Raw genomic sequence first — 23,037 nt, 5'->3', positions numbered from 1 at the left:
CCTTGCATCCCTGTACCTATGTCTCTGTTATCTGTGGGGGCCCTCAGGGACCTCGGGGCCCTGTACACGTGTCTGTTATCTGTGGGGCCCCCCCGGGACCTCAGGGCCCTGTACCTATGTCTCTGTTATCTGTGGGGGCCCTCTGTGATCTCGGGGCCCTGTACCTGTGTCTCTGTTATCTGTGGGGCTCCCCTGGGACCTCGGGGCGCTGTACCTATGTCTCTGTTATCTGTGGGGGCCCTCTGGGATCTTGGGGCCCTGTACCTGTGTCTCTGTTATCTGTGGGGCTCCCCTGGGACCTCGGGGCCCTGTACCTGTGTCTCTGTTATCTGTGGGGCTCCCCTGGGACCTCGGGGCCCTGTACCTATGTCTCTGTTGTCTGTGGGGCCCTCTGGGACCTCAGGGCCCTGTACCCATGACTTTGTTATCTGTGAGGCCTCCCTGGGACCTCAGGGCCCTCTATGAAGCCAGCTGTGACAGAAGTGCTCTTCCACGCGGACCTTTAGAGGATTTAGTTGCTGTCTCACGTGAGTGATGAAACCTTGTGGTCTCACTGCGTCCACAGATGTTTGTGCGATTTCAGGTGCCCAGCTGTCGTGGCTGATTTTCTCTCCTCAGCTCTCAGCGATGTTTTATGATGAATGTACATATTTGCACTCTCCAGAGGACGCACATTATTGGGAAGCACTCGATCTCTGCCTCCATTTCCTGTCGGCTGTAATAGCTTCCAGGTGAGAGGTGTTCCTCGCGCTCGCCTGGGAATGCTTATTAAAACTCTTTTCCTATTGATACAGTTGGTTTGATACTTCCCACGTTTGACAAAGTAAAGATCTCATGTTTGGCAGAATCTTACAGGGAAACAGGAGTGAATTATTTGGCCTCGATGAGCTGGAAATGCAGCGCCGTTAAACTCCAGCCCTGAAACCTGAAACGAGGTCCTTTGCTGCATTTGGTTTTCATTATTTTTTACTCCAAAAATTTAACAATAGTACCGAGGGATTAAGTCATGGTGCAGGCCACGGCCAAGGCAAACATCCTGCCTCCTCCAGAAAAATGAAGACAGATGATGAAGGGAAGCAGGTGTAAAATGTACTTTAACTTTTTGTCCTCTCCGGGAGGTGTGAAGCTCAGAACCTGCCCTCACAGGACGAGGAAACCCAAAGCAAGTCCGTGGACGTTTGTAACGTTCTTGTTAAAGGAGACAAAGTGGATGTCACGCTGAAGGAAAGCGACGTGTGAGGCTGCACCAGGAAGCATCAGGAAGAACTGAACTCATCATCCAGACAAAAGAGAGTCCGTCTGCAGGCCTTAAAGTAATCCATGAATCGGATCAGACATTTATTTATGGTGTTAAAGCCTCAAAACATCTTTGCTTCAAGTCTCTCACATACACAGACACACATCTACAAGCTGGACTGGTAACGAGAAACTAAAGCCTTTTCTACACATCAGCAAATCAGCACAAAAACCTAAAAACCTCAAGTGCAAAATCCAAAAACCAATCCCCAGTCCACAAAGTCCCAGTCCCAATTCAAAGTCTCAAACCTAAACCAAAAAGCTTGATCTCAATTTCAAACTCAAACTACACAAAAAAGACACTCCAAAGGTCCTAAAACAAATCCAGAAGTCCTAAACCCAAACTAGAAGCCCTAAACACAAGCCAAAAGTCTTAAATTTAATACAAAAAGTCATAAGCCAAAACCCCCTAAACCAAATGCCCCAGTGCCAATCCAGAATTCTAAAAGCCTGATACCCAAACCAAAAGCCCAAAATCCATCTGGGATCTGCTGTGAGGAAAAAATCTAGATCTGAGAGAAAAAAAGGGAGAGACTGAAGGAACTTACTAATGACATCAACAACTTCAAATGCATATAACAGTGATGTCCTAACTCAGTCACGTGGGGTGTGCAGCCACATCTGGCATAAAACAAGCCAAAATAAAATGCAGAGTATAAATCGAATTTCCATACCGGATCGGTCGAGGCCCGGGTCAACAATGACCGCCACCGGTGCTGTTGCCCAACAGGGTCGTGCGGAAATTGGGCTACTGCTGAGTGAAAAAGAAGAGGAGGAGGAGAACGTGTCCAGAGACAGCAGGAGAAGAGAAAAACTAGAAGGGTGGAAGTGAGAGTCGGGACTTTGAATGTTGGCAGTCTGACTGGTAAAGGGAGAGAGCTGTCTGATATGATTGAGAGGAGAAAGGTAGACATATTGTGTGTGCAAGAGACCAAGTGGAAGAGAAGTAAGAGCAGGAGCATAGGAGGGGAGTTCAGTATTGTATCATGGTGAGGATAGGAAGAGAAATGGTGTTGGGGTCATTTTAAAGAGAGAGTATGCTAAAAGTGTGTTGGAGGTTAAGCGAGTATCTGACAGGGTGATGAGTGTGAAGTTGGAAATTGAAGGTGTGATGAAGAATGTCATTAGCGCATATGCCCCACAGGTAGGTTGTGAGATGAAGGAGAAAGAAGATTTTTGGAGTGAGTTAGATGAGGTGGTGGAGAGTGAACCCAAGCATGAAAGAGTGGTGATAGGAGCGGACTTCAATGGGCATGTTGGTGAAGGGATCAGAGATGATGAGGAAGTAATGTGTAGATATGGTATCAAGGACAGGAATGTGGAAGGACAGATGATAGTTGATTTTGCAAAAAGGATGGAAATGGCTGTGGTAAATATATTGTGCTGCCTTGGTGTCTGCTTTGCCTCCCTCCCTTCCTGTTTCTCCAGGTGTCGCGTCACGGAACTGATTCATCACACCTGCCAGTAATCATCCACCACCTGTACGTGAATCCTGGTCCTGCCTCTCTACAATCACCAGAGACTCAGTTTCCACTCCGTGATACCTGGCCTCAGTATTCTCTGTCTCCTCTCTGGTCATGCTCTGTTTTCTGAGTTCAGATTGAGTCCACAAATATCAAAAATCACAACAAAATCACGTGTTAGCATTAAACATCAGCAAGCTACATGCTAACTAGCCTAACTGGCTGGTTTGCTGATTTGCTAGGCTAATGTAGCCATTACCTGGATAATAGGTGAAGACTTTCAGCCTGAAGCAGCGATGAAACCCACATGCTTCTTTCCCTTTTTTTTTTATTTGCAGCTCGCTAAGCTAACATGGTAACTGTATCTGTTTTTCGACTTTGTTGACTTCAGTCACTTCAAACATCGTTGGCAGTAAAACCGTTTGTGATTGGAAGTTGGCACAAATTTGCAGGTCAACATTCTGCAAAATAGAACCCAGATCCAGATCTAGAGTCTCTATTTGTGTTGGGAAAGTGTAGTGACACGGACCCACAACAGGGGGCGTAAATGAACGGACAATGGAAGAAGTCAAATTATAACACTTTACTGGTGTGAATGTCACAACCAAACACAGCAGAATCAGAATGTGCAACAGTCAATTAATAAAGGTGTTGTGTGGGCAGGCTCGACGATAGGAGACGCCCGTCAGGAAACGAACCGGAACCACATGATTTCCACCGCCACCTGAACTCGAGGAATACTGGAGCCGCCAAGTCCCGGAGTCCCCAGGTGGCCACCTCTCCGGCGTGTCGGATCTGGTACTTGCTTGGCAGAAAGCAAAAGACAGTCAAAGGGTGGGTGCGTGAACACCCAGTAACAATGGTGGGAATGCCACCTCCACCTCTCACTCAACACGTTGCAGTGGTCTCAGAGGAAAAGGAGCGCCGTCATGCACAGCCTCCACCAAAACGACCGGTTCTCCTGCAAACACTCACAATCACAGATTTATAAATCTCAAAAAAAGGCTGAGAGTAGTACCTCCAAATGAAGATGATATCTCGTCAGTTTGGTGGAGGTGTCTTCCTGCTTTATACCAGAATGTATGGATTAGTGGACAGCTGTCACAGATGATGGGTGACAGCTGTCACCACGGCTTGTTCCTGAGGCGGCAGCGCCCTCTCGTGCCTGAAGCCCGCACTTCAGGCAGGGCGCCTTCTGGTGGTGGGCCAGCAGTACCTCCTCTTCTGGCGGCCCACACAACAATTTGCAGAATTAGACTAAAATCAGGATCCAAGAAACGGACCTTGCTAATAGTTGTTGTTATTATTACGGAGTGGTGTCGAACCTCAGCCAGATGTTGGAGTCAAACTGAGCTTTTAGAAGGCAGAGAACCAATCTCGGACTGTGTGAATTATGTCTCTACCGACCCGGGATCCAGGTTTCAGTGGGCCCAGAACTCCTCCACAGACTTCCTTCCCAGGAAACATGGTTGGCGAGCTCCAAGCTTTGGACGGATGATTTACATTCCTTCTCTTGCTCACCGCGTCGAGTTGGCGGAGCGCTGTGGTGTCATGGTGACGGCCGGGGCCCGGGGCCGGGGCCCGGGGTTCTTCCTGTGTCAGATGACTTACAGTCCGAGAGTTTTATAAAACTAGAGCTGCAGCCATATCACCATGACATCATCAGCACACGGGGAATAGAGGAATTCTTCACCATTTAACAGCGCAGATGTTCACATAGCAGCCGTGACACTTAAATCCACCGACCCGGTCCGGACCCAAACCAAACACACCTGGACTCACTGTGACCCCACTGATTGCAAACTATTTCAGCTATGAAGCAGAGAAACAGGAGCTTGTTCTCCGGGAACATGGCGCGCCGGGAACCCAGTCACCAAACACCAAGTCTCAGGTCCGAGGCCACGAGCTCTGACCTCAAATCCAGGTTAAGTAATATAATAAAACAAACTAACAAACCTGAACTTCAGACAATCCAGATCACGTCTTGAGTCTTTGAGTTAGTCTGAGATCAAATCTGGTGTTTTTACGTCAGAGTCCAAAACTACTGAGCTTCAACCTTTAAATGTTCACTGTCAATCAGTCAGTGATGATCTGGGGATTTGATCCCATGTGATTCAGACACTCACCACTAAACATTTTACTCGTGACTGGTGATACAAGGGGCGATTGAAAAGTTGTGAGCTTGACCCAGAAAAAGGAGGGCGTGTCTCTCCATCTTTCAGTATCACAGCTCCTCTGTGGACTTAAACAGGATTATGTTGAAAAATAAAAATTACGTTAATTTAGTTACAGGCTCTTCTTGGTTGGGTCACAACTTTTCAATCACCCCCCCCCCCCCGTCTCTCTCTCTCTCTCTCTCTCTCTCTCTCTCTCTCTACATATATATATATATATATATATATATATATACGAGGGCTGTCAATAAAGTTACGGTCCTTTTTATGTTTTTCAAAAACTATATGGATTTCATTCATATGTTTTTACGTCAGACATGCTTGAACCCTCGTGCGCATGCGTGAGTTTTTCCACGCCTGTCGGTGACGTCATTCGCCTGTGAGCACGCCTTGTGGGAGGAGTCGTCCAGCCCCTTGTCGGAATTCCTTTGTCTGAGAAGTTGCTGAGAGACTGGCGCGTTGTTTGATCAAAATTTTTTCTAAACCTGTGAGACACATCGAAGTGGACACGGTTCGAAAAATTAAGCTGGTTTTCAGTGAAAATTTTAACGGCTGATGAGAGATTTTGAGGTGATTCTGTCGCTTTAAGGACTTCCCATGGTGCGAGACGTCGCTCAGCGCTCTCAGGCGGCGTCATCAGCCTGTTCAAGCTGAAAACCTCCACATTTCAGGCTCTATTGATCCAGGACGTCGTGAGAGAACAGAGAAGTTTCAGAAGAAGTCGGTTTCAGCATTTTATCCGGATATTCCACTGTTAAAGGAGATTTTTTTAATGAAAGACGTGCAGACGGGTCCGCGCGTCGGGACGCAGCCGCCGTGACGCAGCCGCCGTGACGCTCCGCCACAGGAAAAACACCTCTGTTGAAAGCCTTAAGGACAAGTTGGAACATGTCCTGCCTGTTAAACAATTTCTCATATACTCACTCCACTGAAAGCCATCAAAAGCCGCCTGGATTTTACAAATGGTTATCAACACGGAGGTGTTTTCCTGTGCCGCCGCACCGCGTCGGCTGCGTCCTGACGCGCGGATCCGTCCGACCGTCTTTCATTAAAAAAATCTCCTTTAACAGTGGAATATCCGGATAAAATGCTGAAACCGACTTCTTCTGAAACTTCTCTGTTCTCTCACGACGTCCTGGATCAATAGAGCCTGAAATGTGGAGGTTTTCAGCTTGAACAGGCTGATGACGCCGCCTGAGAGCGCTGCACGACGTCTCGCACCGTGAAAAGTCCTTAAAGCGACAGAATCACCTCAAAAATCTCTCATCAGCTGTTAAAATTTCACTGAAAACCAGCTTAATTTTCGAACCGTGTCCACTTCGATGTGTCTCACAGGTTTAGAAAAAATTTTGATCAAACAACGCGCCAGTCTCTCAGCAACTTCTCAGACAAAGGAATTCCGACGAGGGGCTGGACGACTCCTCCCACAAGGAGTGCTCACAGGCGAATGACGTCACCGACAGGCGTGGAAAAACTCACGCATGCGCACGAGGGTTCAAGCATGTCTGACGTAAAAACATATGAATGAAATCCATATAGTTTTTGAAAAAAAATAAAAAGGACCGTTACTTTATTGACAGCCCTCGTATATATATATATATATATATATATATATATATATATATATATATATATGTATAGCAGCAGGAAGAAGAAAAATAAAGAATGTGAAAGGAGCTGATGTCCAGCGTGCAGTGGCCACACCCACACAACTCTGGAGCAGCAATAAATAAATAAATAGAAAGCATTCCAACAATATGCAATAATAATTATTCATTTTCCACAATAAAACCCCACAATAACATCATGTTACCATTGTTTTCGGTGTCTGTGCGCGCTCGTCTAGGCACAGTGCTCAGACTGATCAGACTGTGGGAGCTAACTGGATGCTGTGCATGCACAGCAGCATTTGGAGGGCTTTATGTTGTAAAATGTGACCTTGTTAGATGGTTTTTGCGCTCTGGAGCTCTGTGGGGACCACATGTGGAACCACGCTGCAGATCTAGCATGGTTCCTTCACTGTTCGCCACGGCGTAGTAACACAGCTTTTTAATCACATCCCATGAACAGGTTTTGCTGATTTTCTTGTCTGACTGGGGAATTGAACTGACAACCTTTTGTTCACAGGCTTCATTCTGCACTTACTCAAATTTCACACGTTTGTGGTGATAGGTGGTGCAGAAGCAGCTCAGGCTGCCTGGAATCACTTAAAGTGCTGACAGCGCCCCCTGTGGGTCTGGACCATGTTCTGGCAGCAGTCAGGTGGTTGGCTGCAGATCTGCAGACTCAGGGATGGCCTGTTTAGTTCTGGGAGCTAATGAGGAGTTAATTTCACAGCTCATTATGTTTGCTGCTGATGCAAACAGAACCTCAGTAAACCCAAAACCTGCCAAAGCCCCTCTGTTCTGGTTCTGCAAAGACCCAAAGCAGAATTCTGGTCCAAGAAAGACTTTAAAAACTTTAAACTTTCATTAATACACAGAAAGAACCAGAACCAGTCCCACTCCATGATGAAGATTCTGAAACAGCTTGTGAATATGTACGTTTGTCTGAATCCTGATTTAATGAGGTTCGTGAAGTGAGGAACGATCTGATGATGGACGTGGGTCGGAGAGCTGGGTTTTGGTTTTACATTGAACCCTTGTCAGAGTCCTGCGTGGTCTTTGTCCATGTGGGTGTTTGTTCTGGGTGGTTCTGATTGATCTATATCGGCCTCTGGTCTGGACTTCTGACTCCAGCTGAAAAATGATATTCCAGATCCTTTCTTTATCGGGTTCTTCTGCTCCACGGTGCTGCTTGTTGTTTCTGTTTTGTTTGAATGATCTGGCTCAGGATTTTTTTTCAGTAATGTTTTCTAAAAGTCTCAGAGTTTGAAGCGTAGAATTCCAACCTTTAGGACCCCTTCACACATAGTGCGAAGTTTGGACGAAGTGCACACCGTGTACAAACCGTGTAATGTCGTCCCTGCCTCCAACGCCTTGTACACCTGTTGCTACAACTTTTTGTGAACACAAGCGCCTGAAAGACAGAGTGTGCACTGTGTGAACCCATCGCACCCTCTCATGGCAGGTGTCGGCCAAATTCCAGGTGACACGGACGAACACCTAACACCGCTCGCATGGCACTTAGAAAATGTGTGGCCAGTCGAACTGTTCACACGACAGCAGACTGCAGACAATCACTGTCGTACTGCTGTGAAATTTGTCTACGTTCCCCACGAGTGTGACTTTGCAAACCCACACTGACATGTGGGTGTGTGCGCTCCACTCACGGGAGGCGTGGCTTCTGACAGAAGCAGCTGTGGTGATCTGTCATTCTGGACATTCCAGCTACACAAAGCTACAAACACCTACTGTGTTTGGACAGACATGAACTAACCACTGTCCACTGTGAGGCGTGTTTGTCTGATTGCTGTATTTATGTGGACATAAATAAAAAGATATATCGCCGTGGTGGTGACAAGCTGCAGCAAGTGAGCACGCGCACGGAGCGGACACTGACAGCTCCCCAGGTTGAAACGGGCCGTCAGATCAGAACACGCAGTGGGCGATCTGACGTCATGTCACCCACGTGAGCTCTGTTCCACATGAAGCGCTGTCTGTGCTGTGGCGAGGCGTCCACAAGACATGAGTGTCGGGCAGGATATGCGCACAGCTGACTGGACGCACCTGACCAGTAGATGTGGACATCAATTTTCATAATTTTCATTGTTACGCAGATGATACCCAGCTTATCTATCCATGAAGCCAGAGGACACACACCAATTAGCTAAACTGCAGGATTGTTTTACAGACATAAAGACATGGATGACCTCTAATTTCCTGCTTTTAAACTCAGATAAAACTGAAGTTATTGTACTTGGCCCCACAAATCTTAGAAACATGGTGTCTAACCAGATCCTTACTCTGGATGGCATTACCCTGACCTCTAGTAATACTGTGAGAAATCTTGGAGTCATTTTTGATCAGGATATGTCATTCAATGCGCATATTAAACAAATATGTAGGACTGCTTTTTTGCATTTGCCCAATATCTCTAAAATTAGAAAGGTCTTGTCTCAGAGTGATGCTGAAAAACTAATTCATGCATTTATTTCCTCTAGGCTGGACTATTGTAATTCATTATTATCAGGTTGTCCTAAAAGGTCCCTGAAAAGCCTTCAGTTAATTCAAAATGCTGCAGCTAGAGTACTGACAGAGACTAGAAGGAAAGAGCATATCTCACCCATATTGGCCTCTCTTCATTGGCTTCCTGTTAATTCTAGAATAGAATTTAAAATTCTTCTTCTTACTTGTAAGGTTTTGAATAATCAGGTCCCATCTTATCTTAGGGACCTCATAGTACCATATCACCCCAATAGAGCGCTTCGCTCTCAGACTGCAGGCTTACTTGTAGTTCCTAGGGTTTGTAAGAGTAGAATGGGAGGCAGAGCCTTCAGCTTTCAGGCTCCTCTCCTCTGGAACCAGCTCCCAATTCAGATCAGGGAGACAGACACCCTCTCTACTTTTAAGATTAGGCTTAAAACTTTCCTTTTTGCTAAAGCTTATAGTTAGGGCTGGATCAGGTGACCCTGAACCATCCCTTAGTTATGCTGCTATAGACTTAGCCTGCTGGGGGGTTCCCATGATGCACTGAGTGTTTCTTTCTCTTTTTGCTCTGTATGCACCACTCTGCATTTAATCATTAGTGATTGATCTCTGCTCTCTTCCACAGCATGTCTTTTTCCTGGTTCTCTCCCTCAGCCCCAACCAGTCCCAGCAGAAGACTGCCCCTCCCTGAGCCTGGTTCTGCTGGAGGTTTCTTCCTGTTAAAAGGGAGTTTTTCCTTCCCAATGTCGCCAAGTGCTTGCTCACAGGGGGTCGTTTTGACCGTTGGGGTTTTTCCGTAATTATTGTATGGCCTTGCCTTACAATATAAAGTGCCTTGGGGCAGCTGTTTGTTGTGATTTGGCGCTATATAAATAAAATTGATTTGATTTGATCAGAGCACACTGTTTCTCATTCATGTCATTTCATGACTGTATGCCTGTAACCATGGGTCATCACCAGAGGAACAGACGGATCATATTTGTATTGCTCGCTTGATAAATGCAGTGTTTTTATATGGTGTGGGATTTAAATTCCTTTTGTAATACTTCCATGTCCTTCCTGATATGAGACAGCTTCCCACAGCTGCCTCCTGCAGAACAGCTCTGTAGCTCAGTGGTAAAGTCTCTGACTAGGAATCAGAGCTTGTGAAAGGTGTGAGTTTGTGTCCCGAGTGGTGTGTTTTTTTTATTTTTTTTATTTCTTCCACTAAGTGGCACCATGTGGTTCCACACGTACTAGCTGGTTTTTATTTCTTTAACATAAGCGGTGCCATGTGCTGCACCTGGCACTGTTCCTACTCGACAGACACCGGCACGTGCATGAACTCTTGCACCTGGTTTGTGCACACCTGCCCGTCAGCGCGATGTTTTGTGCGCTAATTTTGAACTGTTTCGCGCTGTTTTGCCGTTTTCGTCCAAACGCAGTCCAACTTTGCAATATGTGTGAAGGGGCCCTTAGAGCTTCACAGACCCAGCAGTTTTCTCAGACAGTTGACTTGATGTTGGTACAGTGTCAGTTTGCGGTGGTTCTGGATGAGCAGGAGCTTCTTTGACCGCCTCCTGATGTTTCATCTCTTCAGCGTGTTTCACATTCTGAACTTTTCATTCGATCACTTTCATTAGGAGCAGGCAACTCTCAGGGACCTACAGACCACGGTTCAATTCCCAGCCTGTGTTTCAGGCTACCTGAGTCCTTGGACAAGAACCTTCATCAGCACGGCCTCAGTGCACGTGGCGATACATGGCGGTCCCTGTGGTGGACCCGTAGGCTGTCATTATGCAACAGAATCTGGCAGTAAAGACGTGAGGACCTGTCCAGGCTTTGCTAGCAGGGACATTTCCTCGGGGGACTAAGTGTGGATTTAAAGGAGGGACAGAGAAGAGTTCCAGCCAAATGTCTTTATTTGAGTGTTTCTGTACAAAAGCACTAATCACAGGAAAACCTCATGCACATATTTACAGCGCAGCCACAAAAACACTTCAGCATTGTGCTTCGATATACTTTGATATATGTCACAAAGTACCTCCGTCCCCGTTCACACAAAGAAAAAACAAAACAAAACACCTGATCATCAGTTCCAACACAAAAGGACAGTTTGGCTTCAAGGTTGAATTTCTGATGCTGCACTTTCACTATAATAATAATTAGGACTGCAAGCAGTCATGGACGGGCCCCTCGCGTCCCCCGGCGCCACCACCTCCCTGGACCAGCCCAATTTCAAGAGGGTCCTCGTCAGATGACTTGTAGTCATTGCCCAACGGTGCAAGAGTCTTTTTTGTACATTTTGCAAGTCACTCGTGTACCGATATTCATCTCCGTACTCCAAAAAACCCTATGGGGAGGGGTTTTTGAAAGCTGCAAGGGGGTGCTATTGAGGCATTTTGCCTGGGCGACGCAGTACTCTGGATGAGTACTGCTGAGTTGCCATTTAAAGTATAAATAACACATTTTCTGTTACCACCAGGGGGCGCTATGACTTAGGTGGGACATTAATATATGGCAATATTCAGGGCAGAGCCCTTATCATGTCCAGCAAATTTGAAGGATATACAATGAAGTATGTGGGCGCCGCATGACACCCATTCAAAGTGAAATGCCGTGCTCCGAAATGCTCGTGAAATTTTGACGAACCATAGCAGCCACGCCTTTTTTACCTACAGAAATTCTTTTGATAACATTTGATCAGCATGGGGTCATGATGATGTGTACCAAATTTGAACACGATTGGATGAAATCCTTAGGACGAGTTTGTTCAAATGTAAGTAGTGAAAATGGCCAAAAATGTCTAAGATGACCTCAAAATCGAAACTTCAAATCAAAATGACCAACTTCATGTTGACATTTCACCACGATGTTAAGACTTTTTTGTGTGTCCCAGCATGGTAAATATGTGTACCTGTTTGTTTTCTTGTTTTGCTTTTATTTTCCCGTTTGTGTCCAGTTTATTTCTCTCTATTTTCCTGGTTCGTTTTGTGTTTTTCCCCCGTTTCCTGTTTATTTTCCCGTGGGGTTTTTTTTGTTGTTGTTGTTTGTTTTTTGTTACCAGTTTATTTTTCTGTTTATTTTCCTGTTTTGTGTTTTGTTTTTTTCCTGTTTTCCTGTTTATTTTCCTGGTTGCTTCCCGATTTGTTCCCTGTTCATTTTCCTGTTTTCTTGTTTTGTGTCATTTATTTTTCTGTATATTTTTGTGTTTGTTTTCCTGATTTGTTCCCTGTATATTTTCCATGTTCCATGTTTGTGTGGTTTACAAGGTTCTGTAGTTTAAGGTGGAGCTACTGCTGACTTCATCAGATCTCATTTCAGGATGGACAAACATTGACTGACAAAATAAAATAACAACAATAATAATAATAATAATAATAATAACAGAACGGCTTTGTAGCTCTTTGTAGCCTGATAGTTAATTTGTCCAGTTCCAAAACCCCCAAAATTCTACAGATTGCACACAATAACTTGATGATGCTCAGCACAGGTCATGTGATACAAAAATGATTTTAAAAAAAGATACAAAAATGCAGACCAATAAAACCACAGTTGGAACACCTTTCAGAATAAAAGCAGAGAATGATATTAAATTCTAACAATGCAGAAAAATCCCATTATCTCCAAACTGTCAATCAGAAAATCACAACTCCCCATCAAAAGTAAAAGCTGCAGTCACATGAGACACAACATGTCCATCTTCAAGTCCTCAGTATGTTTTCATCTTCATTTCTTTCTTTTTGTAAAGTGGAGAATTACAGATCCTGAAATTAAGGAAAGTTTCATATTTTATTCATCATTGTAGTCAGAGCAGCACTTTTTGTGTGACCCTCGATCAGCTTTAAGAATATTTTAAGTCAACAAACAAACTTTAGCTGTTTGACTTAAAAAAACAAAATTAAATTAAATAAACCTCAGTGTGCTAAAATCAGATGTTTACTTCAGATCAGAGACAAAAAGTTGGTATAAAAATCAGCTGCTTAGTTTAATCAATCAAAAACACAAAAGTGATTAATTATAGTTTTGTACATAAGCTTGCAGAAACCCTCAGAAGGTCGACGCCTCCCACATGAAAGAATTCACATGATAAGGATTTTCCCTTTACAAAAATCTGCATATTTTATCTTTTTTTACAGCGAGTCTTTTCTAAGATGCTTCGTTCTTATAAGTGCTGAACAAAAATAGTGCATTAAGAAAGAAAGTGATTATACATTTCACAATAATACACAAAGGACGAGGAGAAACTTTACAAAAGTTCAATATCGGAAAAGAGATTTTATACAAAAGTGAGGAAAGGGTTTGTATCCTGCTTTAAAAACGTATTGTGACCAAAAAAAAAAGTTCATCCGTCTCACTGGTTTCACTCTTTTTAGAAGATCTAAATGTTATGAAGACAACATGGAATGAGCCAGAACCGTCATAAATACAAAGCAGAATTCAAATCCACCCGGCGACAAAAACAAGAAGAAAAATACAAACTTCTACTCTCCATTTTCTTCTTAGCTTAAAAATTACTGCATTTCCCAACTTTAAAATGAGACACAAACATAAATTATTTTCTTCAGAACCGCAGCACCACCAACTTTGACTGACAGGCGCTTAGATTTGGAATTTGTTCGTTTTTCCAGATTGGACTCAGGCCACTGTGAGCTTCTCTTCCTGAGACTTCTGCTCACGTGCAAAACTGAAACCATTTGACCCGAAAGCTCTGAGATGATGTGAAATGTTTTCCTGCTTTGCACTTAGTGTGATGTCATAAAGCTGCCTTTCATCACTGGAAGCCTCAGTCACATGATGTTTCCCTTGAAGTGATACTGACTGGTTTGTGTGATCTGTGAAAAGAAGCTCACAGTGGATACGCCCCCTACAACCACCTCCTGCCATGCTGCAGAGCCCCGCCCTAATCCCCACAACATGCTGTTCACATCAGTGACCTTTAACCTCCTCGGAGGCTGCAGGCCGAGCAGCTGGAGACATCTGAATCCTGTTTTCACAACACCAACGCCACCTGTCTGCAAGAAGGAGGCTCCGTTTGGTGCAGAGATGTGGTTTTCGCACCTGCAGTTGGTGAGTGAGGAGGTTGATGGGACGGGTTTAACGCCACTGTTGGTGTGCTGTTGGTGCTGAGAGTCGTGTTCACATGGGCGGGACAATAAGACCCGCCATGGCTGAAAAATCAACAAGACAAAAACATACGGGAAAAAACAAAACAAAACGATTAATTGAACTCTAAAAATCACTTCAATAAACAAAACAACAAAAAAAAAAACAGATACACATATTTTTTAAACAACATACAATTCACAGCAGCAGAGAAAACCATTTAACATAAATCTCTTTAATATCATTTTTTCCACCATAAAACAGCATCAAAATGTTGAAGATGTTAATGGTGGCTCATCAGCCTGCTAGCGTTAGCATGAGCCCTGGCCTGACCCTTTCACAATAAAGTTCTTGACTGGGTTCTGAGTGCAGCTGGACTGATGTTAAAATGTTTTTATTTTGAAAAGCTGTCAGGAGAATATGAGTTATTAACTGCATCCAGACAAACCTGTAGAACATGAAATTATTTGACATAACTCATAAACTTAACTTATTTCTAACATAAACTTATTTGAAATAAGTTCAGCAAATTTCTAATTCTTTTCAGGAATGGAAGTTTGTCGAGTCTGAAGATCCCCCCCAAAACCCTGACTTTTTAATGGAAACGGTGTCCTGCTGTTCAGCCGTGTGGACGTCCATTTAAAAAAATCTCATAAATGTTTCACAAGTCTGATTTTAAAAAATAACTTTATCATGTCTGTGCGCAAAGTCTCAGTAATATTTCCAGAATAGAAATATATCAAAACATCCTCAAAATGTGTCATTAGCTTCAGAAATACATATAATCAGTAAAAATTGAGAAATGATGCAACAAACCACAAAAAATCTCCCACAAATGTTTAAGAAAACAGACATAGCACATACACGTAAACTCAGCAATCTCTGAAATCTCTTGCATCGATAGGAAATATCTTTGTGACAGCTTAAAAATAAAAAATTATTTTAGATATTTTAGGAAGATCTTAAACAGCAGATTTCTAATTTGTCAGAAATGATGAAATGATCTGAAATATGTTTCATCTCACAAACAAATTTGAGTCACAGTTAATTCCATCAAAGGCTGAACTCTGAATTACTTTATGATCAATTGTGGGTTCATTTCTTATGAATCACAAACACTGCCTCTTTCTGACTGCTGATAATTTATCAAAGTAACTACAGGAAACTGTCTAAAAGGGTTTTTTCCCTGAAGAAATGTTCTTGAAGCATTTCAGTAATATCTCATCTGTAAGACATAAATCTCTTATCTCAAAGAAATGTCTGAAAAGTGTATCAGAAACATAAGAGCACAAATTGAAATGATTTCAAAATAAACTTCTTTAATGAACACATTTTATCTTTCAATCAAAATATGAATGGATGAAGAGATTGTAATGAGATTCTCAGAGCGAGCCGGACATTATGGATCAACTTTGAACTTCGACATGTGAACTTGTAAAAATAACATTTTGTTGGCGGTGTGTTATTCTGTCCAGATTGGACGTGGACTCGCACAGTAGAGGACAGGGGTGTTGATTGACAGGTGGGAGGGGTGGGGATGCTCACCCTGGAGGTTGCTGCCATTGGTGGAGGTGCAGGTGGGGGGCGGGGAGGTCTGTGGCCGCACAACAGGGGCGAAGGCGCTCTTCTGTTTGACTGCAGAGACCATATGGACAGGAGAGAATGAATAACGAGGAAGAGGAGACGCACAGAGGAGGTGAATGACTCATGCAGGAAGGAGGAGGTGATGATGAGGAGGAGGAGGACGACGAACTGCTCCCTGCCTCAAAACGGGTCAACATATTCCGAGAATATTAGCAAAGTTGATCCATAACTTGATGGCTTTTCCCCCAAACCCACCACATCCTGAAGGGGGCGGTGTTGTGCGATAAAACCCCAAAATATCTACTTTAAATATGAAAATAACATCTGCAAGTGTGCTGGTGGTTGTTCCTAAATCCAGGATCCTCGTGAAGATCCCACTGCTCATCTGTCAGCGTCAGAATATTCAGAGACATTCCTCAAAAAAAAAGAATAATTCGCATGTGAAAAAAATATCTTAGAAATATCTCATATCTCATAATTCGTGGAAAAACATTAAAGATTCTTGGATATCTAAATTTTGAAATGTTTCAGAAATGTTTAGGATATATGACAGCACATGAGGAATAATCGCAGGCATTTCCACAAACAATCGGAACCTCGACAGACTGAACAGTAAATATTTAAAGTTTATACTTCCAGCTCTGCAGGAACTTGGCAAATGTTGCAGAAGGTTTAGTGTCTCCGCTACGTGCATATCACTGCAGAACTCACAACAACAATCATCATGATGGGTTTTGTCCAGTTCAGACATCATATTTTGTGGTTCATGCCTGCAGTCGGACTCGAGTGCTGGCATTCAGCATCACTGAAGGTCGTCAGTCATCCAGGATGAAGACTCCGAGAAGTTAACTTGACATCAACGGGACTTCTTCTTGGTCCTCAGCAGGTTTTTGCCACTGAGTGACGTCTTTACTTTGGTCTCAGGGTGTCAGGGTTAGGCTTTGCCCCCCACCCTTTTCCGATGTGCTCTTGTTGGCTTCACAGGACAACCCACGACAGCACCCCAACCCAGATCCAACCCAATCCAACTAAGATCCAATCCAACCCAGATCCTCTTCCCACAGACACACCGACACAGATGATGTTTTATATATGTCAGAGATCTTGTAATGTTAATTATGATCAGAATTTAATTTAAATTATTAAAAATTTCTTCTTTTTATACTACTGTATGTCTTGTTTTATTTGTGTTTATTTCAATATCTCATTATTTGTGTTTGTTGTTTTTATTTCCATATCTCTTTTTGTTTGTTGTTTTTATTTCTATATCTCATATATCTTACTTCATTCGTGTTTATTTTTATTTCTCGTTTTTATTTGTGCTTATCATTTTTATTTCTACATTTCATTTGTGTTTGTTGTTTGTATTTCTATATTTCATTTTATTGTGTTTATTGCTTTTATTTCTATATCTCATTTTATTTGTGTTTGTTGTTTTTATTTCTATGTTTTTAATTCATGTTTGTTTTTATTTCTATATCTAGTTTTTCTTTTGCTTGTCGTTTTTATTTCTACATCTCGTTTTATCCATGTTTGCTATTTTTGTTTCTATATCTCGTTTTATTTGTGTTTGTTGTTTTTATTTCTATATCTCCTTTTGTCCATTTTTGTTGTTTTTATTTCTATATCTCATTTTATCCAGGTTTGTTGTTTTATTTCTATATCTTGTCTTATCCATGTTTGTGGTTTTTGTTTCTACATCTTGTTTTATTAGTGTTTACTGTTTTATTTATATATCTCATTTTATCCATTTGTTTTTATTTATATATCTCATTTTATCAGTGTGTGTTGTTTTTGTTTCTCATTTATTCGTGTTTGTTGTTTTTATGCCTAAATCTCATTTCAGTCTTGTTTGTTGTTTCTATTTCCATATTTTTGTGTTTATTGTTTTTATTTCTCTATCTCATTTTATTGGTATTTGTTGTTTTTATTTTCAAATCTCTTTTTATCTGTGTTTGCTGTTTTCAATTCTATATCTCATTTTATTTGTGTTATTTCTAGATCTTATTTCATTCAAGTTTGTTTTTATTTCTATATTTCATTTTATTTGTTTGTTTTTATTTCTATATCGTGTTTTATTTGTGTTTGTTGTTTTTATTTCTATATCTCATATTTTGTGTTTTTTATTTCTACATCATTTAATTTGTATTTGCTGCTTTTCTATACCTTGTTTTATTCGTGTTTGTTGTTTTTATTTCTATAGTTCATTTTAATTGTGCTTAATGCTTTACATTTATATCACATTTTATTTGTGTTTGTTTTTTATTTCTATACCTCGTTTTATTTGTGTTTATTTTTATTTCTCCTTTTATTCATGTTTGTCGTTTTTATTTCTAGATCTCATTTCATTCAAGTTAGTTGTTTTTATTGCTATATTTCATTCTATTTCTTTATTGTTTTTATTTCTATATTGCGTTTTATTGGTGTTTGTTGTTTTTATCTCTATCTAATTTTTGTGTTTTTTATTTCTACATCTCATTTAATTCATGTTTGTTGTTTTTTTCTATGTCTCTTTTTATTCGTGTGCTATTTTTATTTCTATATTTCATTTTATTTGTGTTTGTTGTTTGTATTTCTATGTCTTGCTTTATTTGTGTTTGTTTTTATTTCCATATCTTGTTTTTCGTGTCTTGTTTTATTTCTACATCTTGTTTGATTCGTGTTTGTTGTTTTTATTTCTATATCTCATTTACTCATGTTTGTTTTGATTTCTACATATCATTTTATTCAAGTTTGTTGTTTTTATTTCTATATCTCATTTATTTGTGTTTTTTATTTCTATATCTTGTTCTATTCAGATTTGTTTTTAGCTCTATGTCTTGTTTATCTGTTTGTTGTTTTTATGTCTATATTTCATTTTATTCTTGTTTGCTGTTTTTGTTTCAATATCTCATTTTATTCATGTTTGTTGTTTTTATTTCTATATCTCATTTTATCCGTTTGCTGTTTTTATTTCTATGTCTCGTTTTATTCATGTTTGTTGTTTTTGTTTCTATATCTCATTTCAGTCTTGTTTGTTGTTTCTATTTCCATATGTAATTTATTTGTGTTTATTGTTTTTATTTCTATATCTTGTTTTATTTGTGTTTATATCTACATCTCATTTTATTTTATTTCTATATCTCCTTTCGGGTTTGTTAAACACTTTGTATGAAATTCTGCTTTTATAATATCTTTAAAACCAGATTACCTCTGATTTAATCAGATTACATCCAGATTGCACATGGGGCCCTATCTGGACACATGTCAGCTCATGTTGCTGTGCATCACCACATCCATCGCACCATGGAACTGTTCTGGGGTCCTGGATGGCAACCAGCCAGACAGACACCTGGTTCATTCCCACCTCTCCAATGTAGCCATGCAGCCATGTGAAACATGGGCATGTCCTTGTCCTTCTCCAGTCTCTGGGGTCCTCCACACTGAGACACCTGTGTCCTGGATCATGTCCAGAGAAACTCACCACGTGGACTAAATGTGGTGTCTGATGTTCCCTCACAGTGTCAGTGATCCTCCTCATCTGAGTTTCACTACGGAACTGTTCATTGGACACAAAGTCATTCCAGCAGGACCCAAAAATCCTCCACAGAGACCTGGGACCAAAGACATCCAGTCTTCACCTTAGGACACTGGTTAGAGTCCAAGTCTCAGAAAGCACCAGGACCCTAAAGACTTGGACCATCGCCCTGTTGCAAAGATATCAGCAACATCAAACACCTCTGACCTTTGACCTTATGACCTCATAAGATCTTCCCAGGCGTGGACCCAGAGACATCTTCTCTGTGTGAGGATGACATGGTAGACTCCGCCCCTCATATGACCCTGACAGCCCCACTGGTGGCTGGTGATAGGTGCAGGCAGAATGAGTGTGCAAGGTGAAGCCGCTCACATTCCGCTCGCTGTGCAGCGTCACACGGACCTCAGATGGATTCAATCAGTGTGGCATCTCTGCCACATCTCATTTGTAATTGTGACCATTTTAAATAATGAACCAATTACTAAAAATGACTATTTTCAGACGAAAAATGTTTTGATGAAGCTTTAAACCGACACTCTCTGTCGGCCCTGTGGTTGGCTGACCTCTGGGATAGGCTCCGCCGCCATTACCCTTAACTGGAACAAGACATTCAGAAAATGAATGAATGAAATGTTATGATTTCTAAAATAATTATTTTGGTCTCATCTAATCTCTGATCTACAAAGTGAGCTTTGTTTTGAAGTCTGAGTGGATGAAGCATGTTTGAGTGTCACTGTGACAGAAACATTTGAAACTTTGGTTTCATGTATCAATCCTACAAAAAGAGTCAATGGTTCATAGAGTTTATTTGACTGAGTGCGTGTCGTGATCCCTGCACTGTGTATTGTTTGATGCCTGGTTTGAAACAGTCTCACACTGTGAGCTCGATGCCTTACTCGTGATCCTCGGTTTAATCTCAGCAGTGAAGCTTCGCTCTGCACTAAATGAAAAAGCTCAGTGTGTCAATCGATGGTTCATTCTTTGTGTTGAATGAAAGCTTGAATGAATGAATGAAAGCTTGAATGAATGAGTGTGCACAGTAGGGGTGGAGTTAGAAGTGGGAGAGGCAGACACACGTTAAACCCTTGGCAGAGCAAGCGCGGGTTGTTTAGTCATGAGGGACGGCGTCATCAACTAGCATGTTTTCAAAACAAGTGTTGCTGAGACGCTGGCAAAGCTACGGTGAGCTCACGTCATCGTTTGCATCACGCCCATGACGGCCGGCGTTGCAGACTGAATGCCCCCCCCCAAAATCGCTCTGCCCTGCCTTCACTGTGCATGCGTCATTTGGGACCACAGCAGCACGTCTGAGTCTGACTCTCTACACCCAAAGCGATCAAAGAGAACAATGTGATTATTATTCATCAGATGACAAAGTAAAAGCTCTTAAATCATTCTAAAGTCAGTTTTAAGCAGAAATGAGGCGATAATCGCCTTATTTCGCTACTGACGCACCAAAATGACAAAAGCGCAGCAGCAGCTCATCTGGCTGCGGCACTCTGATCGCTTCCTCCGTGTTTTATCATGAAATAATGCTGAATTTATGTGGAAATGATTGTTGTACAAAAGTTTCAGATGTCTATCGCTGAGATAGATGATGACTGGAGGCAGTTTGAAGCAGAAACGAGGTGATAATCCGCAAACCGCTGCTGACACTTTGAAATGACCAAAATGACCAGATTGTATATGTGTATATATATATATATATATGTGTGTATATATATAGCTCATGTGCCCTGATTTAACACTGCGCTCTGATTTAACACTGCTCTCTGATTTAACACTGTGCCCTGATTTAACACTGTGCCCTGATTTAACACTGCACTCTGATTTAACACTGCTCTCTGATTTAACACTGCTCTCTGACTTAACACTGTGCCCTGATTTAACACTGTGCCCTGATTTAACACTGCACTCTGATTTAACACTGCTCTCTGATTTAACACTGCTCTCTGATTTAACACTGCTCTCTGACTTAACACTGTGCTCTGATGTAACACTTTGCTCTAGGTCTTCAAAATCATTCTGCGACTTCTCTCACTTTTAGCGACTCAGTGTTTATCTTTGGCTTGCGTCCGTTTTCACCAGCTGAGGTTTGGACTTTTTTGCTGTCTGTTGTTGACCACAGACAGATTGTTTAAAATGAGTTTTGTGACATTTATGTAAATGGTGGTGTGTGTCCCTGCATAAAACACAAATCCATACTGACTTAAAAAGATCAAACACTGGCTGCTGTTCTGGATTTACAGTCTGATCACGTGTCACGTGACGTCTCAGTTGCACCATGGTGGCCTGTCAGACCATCAAACACCTGAATATGTTTGAGGTTTTGTTTTCTTCCTTACTTGCGTAGGCGGAGTTAGCGGTGGAACCGTTGAGGAAGGTGGGAGATCCCGGCACACCTAAGTTGGTCATTCCTGCCGCTCCGTATCCGTTCATGGTGGATGTGATGGTGTTGTAGTTGGACTGCTGAGGCGTGGAGCTCGGCACGTAGCCGCGAGGTGACACGCTGTTCGAGTTACGAGAGTAACCTGCAAGAAAACAGCCCATGATGAGTTTGATAAGGTCACACTGAAGTAGGGCTGAAACGATTAATCGAGTAACTCGAATAATTCAATTACAAAAAAAGGTTCGGGGCATCGAGGCTTTGTTTAATGCTGTAGTACATATGCCAGGCCTGTGTGTGGTGCTTTAACACTCCAAAAACACAGAGAAGAAGACTACAGAGCATGCACATAACTAATATAGGATCTAATCAATGTAGCAAGCGAAGCTACAAGTTTACAAGTCTGCACGCTGAGTAAAATAAAGCCTTTTAAGAGAAAGAGGTTCTGTTCTGAAATAGACTTACTGCGCATTTAAAGTGAAGCAGTGTGTTTGTATATTTTTTTTAAACAGTTTGGTCCACTGGCTGCGCTCTACCTCTGCAGATGAAGTGAAACGATGCGCACTTTAAGTGAATCATGTTTAACGATTAAAAAAAAATGCCTTCATTCAGATTTGATAAGTTTTTATCAACAGGCTGTACATTTGATTTATCAGTGCAGATTTTGTGGAAACGCTGCACTCCACTGCTGTTTTTCAAAGGCTGTGTTATTTGCCAAGAATCCACAGAAAACAAAGAATTTGACACGTATAAATATACACTAACAGTTATAAAATAAATAAATCACAGTTATAAAAAGTGCAATCACAGGTGGGATGAAGTCACTGTCAAGTCATTCTGAATTCATCAATCAGCAAGTCCCAAGTCAGCTTGTAAACAATTGGTGGTCATTATGACTTGAGACTTGACTTGGGACTTGCTGATTCATGACTTGAGAATAACTTGATGGTGACTTCGTCTCACGTCTGTGTGCAATAAGAGGGTAAAAAAATTTCACAGATGGCCTGGGCTTAAGGGCCTTTCACACTGCAAGCTTCAGCGCGACGCTTTAACGCCCCCCAACGCGTCGTAACGCCAGGCTGATGCGTTTCCAACGCGTCGTGACATCAGACGCGTCGCTTCGGAAGCGGCAAGGGGGCGGAGATTGCGGCTACGTCACACTCTGGCTGTTTCCACAAGCTCAAAAACGTTCAGCGATCGCCATCTTGAATTTGCGTCGCCTGAACCACAAAAAAAGCTTTAAAAAACAGCAGTAGAACGATTCTCCCATCACCCTGCTGGGAGAAGCTTTTTTTCAGCTAGTTTTCGGAGTGAAGCCGACCGAGGGAGGACTGACGACTTGGTGGGATATCGATCAAACCGCGACAGCAGGCCAGCCCGCATGGAGAAGCCGGCCTTCAGGCATCATTCCTGGGCAGACCGAGGCAGGCAGCCGGGGGGATGG

At 42.1% G+C, this 23,037-nt stretch overlaps 1 protein-coding gene across 3 annotated transcripts in view; it reads right to left on the bottom strand.

The window, feature by feature from the left end:
• Positions 1-12,969: 12,969 nt before the first annotated feature.
• The window catches only part of LOC117520898 (transcription factor COE3-like), a 240,964-nt gene continuing 230,896 nt past the window's right edge, over positions 12,970-23,037 (bottom strand). For 2 of the 3 annotated variants that reach the window (XM_034182238.1, XM_034182239.1), the window contains exons 14-16: positions 21,553-21,738; positions 15,652-15,741; positions 12,970-14,171 (exon numbers count right to left, since the gene is read on the bottom strand). In XM_034182238.1, coding sequence (XP_034038129.1) covers positions 14,140-14,171; positions 15,652-15,741; positions 21,553-21,738 — 308 coding nt within the window. In that variant the 3' untranslated portion in view covers positions 12,970-14,139. The remainder of the gene's footprint in view (positions 14,172-15,651; positions 15,742-21,552; positions 21,739-23,037) is intronic. The other variant, XM_034182240.1, reaches the window with a different exon arrangement.

Source organism: Thalassophryne amazonica, chromosome 11 (assembly GCF_902500255.1).
Source record: "Thalassophryne amazonica chromosome 11, fThaAma1.1, whole genome shotgun sequence".
In the NCBI taxonomy this organism is placed as follows: Eukaryota; Metazoa; Chordata; class Actinopteri; order Batrachoidiformes; family Batrachoididae; genus Thalassophryne; species Thalassophryne amazonica.
The sequence above is the reverse complement of the archived record's forward strand: the minus strand, read 5'-3'. Positions and strand labels throughout refer to the sequence as shown.